At 39.8% G+C, this 10244-nt stretch overlaps 1 protein-coding gene and 1 long non-coding RNA gene across 2 annotated transcripts in view; one reads left to right on the forward strand and one right to left on the reverse strand.

The window, feature by feature from the left end:
* The first annotated feature begins 808 nt into the window (after nucleotides 1-808).
* glra4b (glycine receptor, alpha 4b) lies at nucleotides 809-9929 on the forward strand. Its single transcript, XM_085175917.1, has 10 exons — nucleotides 809-897; nucleotides 1363-1490; nucleotides 2263-2330; nucleotides 5103-5326; nucleotides 6450-6532; nucleotides 6627-6764; nucleotides 6869-7083; nucleotides 7720-7908; nucleotides 8440-8532; nucleotides 8644-9929. The coding sequence occupies exons 1-10, from the start codon at nucleotides 839-841 to the stop codon at nucleotides 8905-8907; spliced, it is 1461 nt and encodes a 486-aa protein (XP_085032043.1). The 5' UTR covers nucleotides 809-838; the 3' UTR covers nucleotides 8908-9929.
* Nucleotides 2233-10244, reverse strand: part of LOC146509551 (uncharacterized) — a 17404-nt gene continuing 9392 nt past the window's right edge. Inside the window, exons 2-3 of the long non-coding RNA XR_014876616.1 lie at nucleotides 6944-7074; nucleotides 2233-2325 (exon numbers count right to left, since the gene is read on the reverse strand). This is a non-coding gene — a long non-coding RNA (uncharacterized LOC146509551). The remainder of the gene's footprint in view (nucleotides 2326-6943; nucleotides 7075-10244) is intronic.

Consider the following 10244-nt stretch of genomic DNA (forward strand, 5'->3'; position numbering starts at 1 on the left):
AATCCCCTCTGGATGTGTGCTGACACAGAGATGTGTTGCATTGTAATTAATAGGAACTTTATGCCTTTATCTTATTTCCCTTTTGCATGGAACAACAATCTTGCCAACTTGGCAGTTACCTCTCTGTTCTCCTGCCCAATTTGAGGCCCATTCAGTGCTGATGTTATGTGGTTTTGTAAATTGATGGCAATATAAATACAGTTTCACCAAAAATATCTTTGAACAACCTGATTCTAAAAGGAGGGTAGAGGGGTCATTTTAATGTAAAGGTTCTCCTCCCTTGTTATTAAAATACAGTTTTCAGGCTTATTTACATGCCTCTTTAAAGTTTTTTTTAAATGTGGGTTAAGCACCGGCAGAGCTGTGTTCATCCAGAAATTAAAGAGAAAAAAAAGCATAGCTATATGTGTTTAACTTTCATAATTAGGTCTGTTTAATAAAAGTGCTTATAAGCAGTACAGTTTGAATCCCAAATATTTGAAAGTGCAGATCTGAGGCTGCGTCGAAGACCATCGTCGGGGGCAACTCTGCTGTAAAAATGCTGCTGTCCCTTTAAAAATTCTTGCAGTAATTCCTTCAGCATGCATATGGCCATAAAAAAGAGATAAAGCTTGAAGTCATCCACACAAACAGGCAGGGGAAGGAGAAAAAAAAAGTTCTCTTGGATTTTGAATTATAGAGCAGCAGCTTCCTGTATTTTACACCTGCAGAGAGGGAGGGAGGCTCATCTGACTCCAGGAGCCAGCGCCTGAAAGTTCTCCGCATCTTCGCTTTCTTTTCTTTTTTCCTTCCAAATTTTGGCTGTTTTTCTCTCATCTGTTGGGTCCACCAACTCAGAATGCTACTGCACATCCTGTGTCCACTGTGGGCTTCGTTTGTCATTTTTCAACAAGGCAGGTAAGATAGTTTTGAAAGTCTTTCCTTTCCAAAAATGCAAGCGCCAGCCTGCACGCTTATTTGAAGGGGCAGTTACTGTACCTTACATGCTCTGATACTGCATTTGCACTTCTCTAACAAAGAAGCTGCCGACACAGCTTTTTCTCTTTAAGTGGAAAGAAACATGCATTAAATATTTTGTAATCTATAATTAAAAAGCAACAGTTCCATTAGGTAAAAATACCCAATTAAATTTGCAAGATTTGAGAAACAGACTTTAAAAAAAAAGAAAAAAGTAATTTCATGGATATTGTTCTTTTATTCAGAAAGCCTGCAATTTTATTCACAGCACGACACCTTTAATCACAAAATGCATGTAATGTCCGAACTTAAATTTAAGCTTCTTAATCCAAATTAAGAAGCTAGACATTAAGTTCATATTTATGTCAGTGAAGCCGGAATCATCACTGTCCCATCACCCTGTAGGTCTGTGCAATGTAAGGAGCTGAAGTTCCCCAGCAGGGCAGTCAAGCCGCCCTCTCCCTCTGACTTTTTGGACAAACTGATGGGACGCACATCTGGCTATGATGCTCGCATCAGACCAAATTTCAAAGGTAACTGCACTCCCACATGCAAATACTGCTCTATTTGAAAAGGTGTGAGAAAGAGTGCTGCTCAATTTGCACAACAATCTGTGCAGTGAAGTAGCACAAATCCTTCACAGATGGGTCAGAGGCAAGAGATGCTGCAAGCTACGATGTCTCCATGCGAAAGTCTTTCTCCTTTTTTTCCTCATGTGTTGTTACGGTTTCTGTGTTGCCCCACACCCTAAGGTGATGGTGTCTTTTCACAGACGTCTCTTTCACATCGTTTTTATTTGACAGAAATGTGCGGTCACCCTTGCATGTTACCCCAAAGGCCCTTTCCAGTCCAATCTTGTGAAATGGCAGAGTCTCTCTCACATAGTTCCTGCACCGCCTCTAGGGTCAAATTTCATATATATTTCATATTTGCTCCACATCCTTGTCGGTGCATTGTGGATAAATCTCTGCTGATTATCTATAAACACACCACCGTAAGTAAAACTGAATCAATAAATAATTGCCTCTTCAGAAATGACTCACTGAAATATTTAAAGTTCCAATGGTCGACAGATGGACTACGCTAATGGGAGCATACTGGAAATGACAACACAATTTCAGGCTTGTTATCGTGGATGAATCTTTATCAGGACACGGCATGACATATTATGAAGGGAAAAAACAGATGTTGTGGTACAGGAATCCCCTGCTCTTCATCAGCTTTAATATTTGATGTGTTCCTTTTAGAAAACATCATCAGTGGTATTTAAGGAAGCAGTGTTACTAAGATGTGTCCTCCCGTCAGGTTCTCCTGTCAACGTGACCTGTAACATCTTCATCAACAGCTTTGGATCCATCACTGAAACAACTATGGTGAGAAAACATCTGTTTTAAATTTATCTGCTCTTTTTCGAAGGTGCCATTGTACAACATACATTTTAACGACTTTAAAAAAACGGGTGTGTAACTTCAAATTTCTCGAATCCACACGAGTTCAAAAGTATACATACAGGCTCACATATATACTCACTTAAATCTTTTAAAAAGTGGTGCTGAAGGTTCTAAAACGTGTTATAACTTGACAAGGCCAAGGCCTATTAACCTTTTATTAGTGAAGTTAATAGACAGTTAATTGACAGTACTCATTAGGCTGACCAGTACTCAGAACAATAGAAATGTCCAAGAAACCCAATGAAGATCAGACAAGGAGAACTGTAGATTCTCCTTTTTGAAATTATTTATTTTTTATTCATTGAACTGATGATTGTTTGATCATCAGAGGGTGCTGGCCAGGAAAGAAGGGAATGCTCCACAATCAGTGCTTTCATGCTCGAGTGAAATTTGCAGTTGCTCTGATGGACAAGCCAAATGTTTTTATGGTCAAGCAAAGACTGAGTTGTTTGGTCACAATGACAGGAGAAGTAAGGGTGAGGCCTTTGAACCTGAGAGCGCTGTACCAGCTAAGAAGTATGGTAGTGGTAGCATGCTCTGGGGCTGTTTTACCGTCAGTGGTACTGATAGATTGCACAATGGCTGGATTAACAAAGGAGGAGGACTACCTCTAAATTCTTTAACTTCGCCTCAACTAAACAGACAAAAGTTGGACATAACTTAATGTTCCAATACAACAATCCAAAACATGCATCAAAACTGGTTTTGTAATGGATAACGCAGGATGAAACTTCTGGAATGGCCTTCCCAAAACCCTGAACTACATTTAAATCTGGGTCAGTGACAGACAATTTAAATGAACATTACTAATTTTGAGGGCTCAAATATCCAGAATTATGCAAATGAAAGCTTGCCATTTGTATGACTGTGACTGAACTCCTTTGGGCTTTACCTCCATTATCTCTTTATTTTTGTCACATATGCTTTTACAGTGGTGGATGTTCATAATAAATACAGCCAAAGTTTCTAATATTGACATCGTATGTGCTGGTAATCCCAGTGAGGTAAAAGCTAAGGTTTCAGACTGCTCTAAACAGGCGATGGACCGAGGGTCTCTACCAAGGAGCACATAAGACAAATAAGGATTATTTTGATTTATGATTCATGTAAAGCTACGGTAGTAAAATCCAAGAATATAAATATATAGTTGGAGGTGAGCATAATAGGTCCTCTTTAAAAATGTCGCTTTGACTAAAGACTCAAGGAGCGCCTATAAATAGCTGAGCTTTTATGGGAGTGTCTGTAGCTAACATTTGTAGCCACTTTCACTGTAATAATGTTCAATATAAATTTGCATCATTGCCTCTAAGTTAGATGTCGTAGCTCATATTAATCCCTTCTTATACTCACAGAACATGTGAATAATGTACTGGAAACTATATTCACATCCTTTAATTCAGTCAAAGCAGTTATACTACAGCTTAGAGATACAATACTACAACTTTAAGGTCCCGTATTCAGTATTTTACTTAGTAAACATGTGCATGAATTAGCATAAAATAAGTCAGTCAGTATCACAATCAATCTGTATAACATTTTGTAATATGATAACTGGCACTAATCTTACTCTGACTGATGACTGAAGCTGCCAGTTAAAGCCAGTACCAAAACAAATGGAAAACCAATAGCACAGACCAATAGTTCCTGTGTCAAAATTTATAGGGGGGCAATTGTGCTTCTTTCCAGCTCCAACTTAGTAACTTAGTTAAGTAAGTCTGCATGACTCAGAGTTGAAAATAATCCTTGTTAATTTACACTGGACCTTGGTGTCAGCCCCTCGGTTTATCTTCGGTCTGAAACAAGCAGTTTTAGCTCCCCTATGTCGGGTCAGTTTGGTTGCCTCTCGCAAACCAAACAGTAGGCGGGTGGGGTTTCTGTGCTCACTGCCTGAGATGTGAGCCTGGGATGACTTCGTACAGAGCCAAGAGTAGAAAATCTGTCTGAAAACGAGTGTTTAAAACTGCCCGAAGCCCCGGGCTCACTGGTGAGCCAAAAAGCACTGACCTCATTATTTGAAACTCTGGCCACATTTAATATGAGCATCCACGACTTTAATAGCAGTTGGAGAGCAGAGCTGGTTAAAGCTCATTTATGAGATGCATCAGACACTTTACTGTTTATTCATCTGAAGCTTCTTTTTTTTGTTTGGCTCCTCTCCAACTCTTGGTGGAAGCCAAGTTTTATGTCATTAGATTATGACTGTTTAGTTGCTCCAAACACCATCTTGTAAGTGCATAACATAGTGTCAGCAAAGATCTTCTCATGTGTCTTTCTCTGTCGAAATAAGCAGCCATCCTTAATTTACAAGGCCTCTGGAGAATGTCTGGGGTTGGTCATGTTTGTTGATTTATTCACGTTTAGAGCCTGGAGAATTTGTGCATTTTGTAAAATACTAAAGGAGAGAGACATCAAATTTTAATTGATGAAATTGTAAGTGGAGTTTGCTGTTGTTCAGGTTATGGGAGCACTCAGGCCTGTTTGTCACCATTTGTCCCCAACCCAAACACACACAGACACACAGTCACGCCTGCCTGCTTAGAGGATGGTTCTTCTCTTTACATTTGCCCTCTTGCTAAAATTAGATGCTTGAACATATGCAGCATACTTGCATGCATATGCAATATGCATATATAATTTTTTTCATCATTTATAAGTTTACACAGTTTTTAATTACGTGTTGCCTCCATAATTTAGGACTATCGGCTCAATGTATTTCTACGGCAGCAGTGGAATGACCCTCGACTAGCATATAAGGAGTACCCTGATGACTCTCTGGACTTGGACCCCTCAATGTTGGACTCCATTTGGAAACCTGACTTATTCTTTGCAAATGAAAAGGGAGCAAACTTTCATGAGGTTACAACAGACAACAAATTGCTGCGGATCTTCCAGAATGGAAATGTCCTCTACAGCATCAGGTGAGCCATTTTATGTGTGTTTATTAAATACGGGGGGTTAAGTGTTAATAGTACTTCAACTATCAAACACATTCCCAAAAATGCTTTGATGGGTAGCTCAGTGAATATAAAGTCTATTGAGAAGTACTGTAAACATCCAAGTGTATGGACTGCTACATATTTGTTTCACTCCAGTTCAGTTCAGTTGTAATTGTACTGTCCAGCATGCACTGTGAGCAAGTTCTTGTTAAGCAGTTACTGCAGGCTAAAGAGGAATCAGGTCAGTAATGTTCTGCTAAAGCGCTGGTAAATCGTAGCATAATGGTAAAGAGTTATAAATAGAAAGAAAAAAAGAAGCATTAGTTCTAGTAATTAAGATAAACAGGAACAAAATCCTTAACCCTGGAAATCTTTTTTTTTTTAAGGTTGGTTATATTATTTATGGCCCCACTTACTCACTTGGGGATAACCACAGTGTCTGTGGACGACATTAAACCAGGGTCATTTATGTTCCTCCTTTCTGCAATAATGCTCATTTATGTGAGAGGCTTTGCTTTGTGAGTGCAGGAGGGGAAAAATAGAGAAATAGGTCAGTGAAATGAACAGCATAATACATCATAATTCAACAAAGAAAGCTGTGACAGCTAAAGAACATCTGTGTGTTATCTACAAAGCCAGCACCTGTACTAAATAACGGAATGCTTTTTAATCTCGGTCTTTATGTTCTGTAACCGGGGCACATCCCTATTTTTTCTTTTTTCCTTTTTTAAACTGATGGTGGTGATGTGTGTGTGTGTGTGTGTGTCTCAGCCCATTTTTATATCAAGCCCACCATAAAGGCTGACATGATGTCTGTCAGCACCTGTCAGTGCTTTCTGCAGCCTGTACAGGGGGCAGTGAAATAGAAAAATGGAAGGGAGGACAGGTGCCGGAGAAGTTTGAGCTACTTGATGTGACCACTGATGTAAGGTGAGTGTTCAAAAAAAGGGTTTGAGTGACACATGAGTAAGAAATAGCCAGTTCTGTGGAGTTCACAGGTGGTCGTTAGCCAAGTCCCCCATTTGCCTTTTTGCCTATGGGATAAGGTTCGAGGGTAGCACCTTTTCATGTCATATACTATTATGCTGCTGCTTCTGTTTTCCAGACTGACACTCACGCTTTCCTGTCCCATGGATTTGAAAAACTTCCCGATGGACAGCCAGACGTGCACCATGCAGCTTGAAAGCTGTGAGTTCATCTTCTTAGGCAGGCTAAGAAAACATTACATACAGGTTTTGACATAAAACTACTGCGTACTGTACACTTTCTCTTTCGCCTCTAGTTGGTTACACCATGAATGACCTGATTTTTGAATGGCTGGATGTGGGAGCAGTGCAGGTTGCTGATGATCTAATGCTCCCTCAGTTTGTGCTAAAAGAGGAGAAAGGTCTTGGTTACTGCACCAAGCACTACAACACAGGTACAGGACATATGACGACCCACTGTCCTACATTCTCAGTACACACTGTCCATCACCTTCTAATAAGACTTTCAGTTTGCACCTCTGCCTCCTCCTGTCATCAGGTAAATTCACCTGCATTGAGGTCAAATTCTACCTAGAGCGCCAAATGGGCTACTACCTGATCCAGATGTACATACCGAGCCTGCTGACTGTCATCCTGTCTTGGGTGTCGTTCTGGATCAACATGGATGCAGCTCCCGCAAGGGTGGGATTGGGAATCACTACTGTGCTCACCATGACAACACAGAGCTCTGGCTCCAGGGCCTCCCTGCCAAAGGTCAGAAGCTAATTTCAGCAAGTTATCTGCTGTTTACTAAAAAGATAAAGTCAGCATGGAAATACAGAGGGGTTGTATGATTCCAAGAAAGTCAAATCAGATCAAATAGATTTAACAAGAGAATTTTTTAGCACCCAAATTTCAGTTTCTAATTGGACTACTCAACCTCACATTCATATTTAGCATCACCAGTCAGTTTAGCATGCATTTTATCGGGCTGTGGGATAATTTAGTTTTAACTTTTTTCTAAGTGAATGGTATAATCAGTTTAATTAAAAAAAATGTATTTAATATAAATATTATAAATGGAAATAATTAAATAATATAAAAATACAATAATATATCATCTTTCTTCACTCAGTCCAAAAGGAACCCCTTGCTGACCACATCCCAATGCTGAAGAACTACCTTAATAATGCACATTAACGCAATTGAATAATAGTAATATTCCAGTTGTTTTTTTAAAAAAGAAATCAGTGGCTTATACTTGATGCAAACTATTTTTGCTATGTTGACAGGTTTTATTAGTATTTTCTTTTGTGTATATGTACTGGAGGCTTCATTCAGCTGAGCTGGTGTTAAACTTCTTTCTGATTCTGATATTAATTGAGACAGTTGATTGTTATGGTTATGCAGGTATCCTATGTCAAAGCCATAGACATCTGGATGGCGGTGTGTCTTCTGTTTGTGTTTGCTGCACTACTGGAGTATGCAGCCGTCAACTTTGTTTCACGCCAGCACAAGGAGTTCTTCAGAATGAAAAAGAAACTCAAAGAGCAGCAGCAGCAGCAGCAGCAGCAGCAGCAGCAGCAGCAGCAGAGAACTGTAAGTGCAGCCCACCCACTCAGGCCCTCAGGCAGCTGTCACCTGCTATTCCCTGTGCCCAGCTCTGCACGAGCTGCTACTCAGCTGCATGCTACACTCTAGTCAGGAAAAGCACACAGCACTGACCTGTGATTAATTCAAACCATCACCTTATTCTACTGCTGGCTGAGTGTTCTCAACATCATGGATATCATGAGAAAGGGAAGAATAAGGAAGACAAATTAGGATAAATTACCCTTAAACTAGATGAGGCTCTTCTTTTGGCCAGTTCTTCACATTTTTGAGAAATTTGGCCTTCATTAAGGCAAGTTAAAGCAATGTGTTAGCAGCTGAAGGGCTCTTTATACCTTTTATAATATTTATACCTCAGTACACCCGACATCTGCTTTGATCTGCAGTGCAATACAATGCATGTGGCCTGACATCTAGGCAGTAGAGCAAAGTTGTGCCAGTTTTGCAAACTGTTCAGTCAGTGCAGTCTGTTTGACGATTAAATAATTGTGCCGGCTTTCCCCCCACATTCACCCGCAGGGGACCGGTGACAGTAAGGTGAAAGGAAACAACATGTCAGGGAACAATGCTCCTCATGGGAATGTATCCCAGCAGTGCAGTGCCTGTGCCAGGGTATGTACTGTTGCCTTGCTCACCAGCCAATTGCTGGCTCCAAAAAAAGAAAAAACAAACAGTTTAGCTTAGTGATTTGCAGTGAGTCTGTGCTGTGTCTTTGTCTTCCAGGAGGAGGAGCTGGCACAGCAGGGTTTTCTGCTCCAGAGTATTGGACTTGCACTGTCTTCTCAGGAAATGGATGCAACACCCATTTTTGCTGATCTACCTCCTGGTTTGGGTTTCTATGAGATACGGAGGCGTTTTGTGGATCGGGCCAAAAGGATTGATACCATCTCCCGAGCTGTTTTTCCCATGAGCTTCCTGATGTTTAACGTCCTTTATTGGGTTACCTATAAAGTTCTGCGACATGAAGACGTCCAAGGAATACTGTGACAGACTGAGGACCATGAACAAGTTGGCTACTTCCTTCACTGAGTCCTCAGTTGAGTCATGCAAGATGTGTTTTGACTGCATGTTCAGTGCCACTGAGCAATTCTGTGACCTGGAAGAGTCCAGCGGTTTCTTTACATTTTGAATAACAAAATGCACTTTTTATTAGCACTCATGCATTTTCACATTAGGTTATTGTGTGCATTTACAGTTCCATCAAGTCAAAGTTCTATAGAGGAAAATCTGTGCGTGCAGTTGCTGTAGCCTCACATGTACTCAGACTGCACCTTTACTTTTTTACTGTGCCACGGTGGGCATTGTGCAAAAACACGTGTCTGCAGTATCATTGAAAACATGTACTTGTTATTCACCGTAACTGTGATTCAAAGGAATCAAAAGAGTCTGATTGCAGGCTGCAAAAATTATGGAATATGAATATATATGATATTAGGTTTCCTGCTGAAGGAGCTCAATCTGTAATAAAGACTTGAATATCCTGTTTGCGAAATATGTTTGCTTGAAAAATACTTTGATCTCTTTGAATTAGTAATATTCATCTCAACCATCTGAATCTTTAGTTTCATATCTGCATACTGGCCAGATGTTAATATTATAAATATTTTATCAGGAACAAGAGTAACATTATGTAAATGCAATTACAGTAAGAAATATAGTATTATTTAGAAACTAACAACCTCCAGAGAGCACTGTACTATTCCAAATAGTTTCTATTCATACGGTATTAAACACAGAGAAATAATCATTAACTACAGTGAGGAGAAAATGTTTCAGTTTTTCAGAACCTGGCTTATTTGGTTGTCAGAATAGCTTTTTAAGCTGCACACATCTGGTACTGAGTTCTCCTAAGGGCTTGCAGAAAGTGTGTTGTACTGGTGTTTAACAAAGCCCACCTCTTCTTATCGAATAATCTCTGGAACACGTTATTGGTACATCTAAAATAAATACAGCTCGAAAAGTAGCGCAAAACCTTCACTCTTGATCCCATGGGAGGAACTAGAGGTGACCGTAGCCACATCGGAACAAAGTCTGACCACCCAACACAACCAATGGTGATGCATTAGAGCGCTACGCAAACACTACTATTTTACTAGAAGAACATTTTATGTTGGACAATTTCTCGATAGTGTATTTTTACAGTACTCATATAAATGTAAATTGTTTCTAAACTTAAACAACTCCAGATCTGGCTTACAGTGAATGCAAAGTATAATCTATCCATCCATCCATCCATCCATCAAGTATAATCTAGACTTGGCATAAAGATCCTCTGCAATCCTAATAAATTTCGATAGTCTCAGCCTTGTCATTGTATTAGAAAT

This window comes from Neolamprologus multifasciatus, chromosome 10 (genome assembly GCF_963576455.1).
Source record: "Neolamprologus multifasciatus chromosome 10, fNeoMul1.2, whole genome shotgun sequence".
Lineage (NCBI taxonomy): Eukaryota > Metazoa > Chordata > Actinopteri > Cichliformes > Cichlidae > Neolamprologus > Neolamprologus multifasciatus.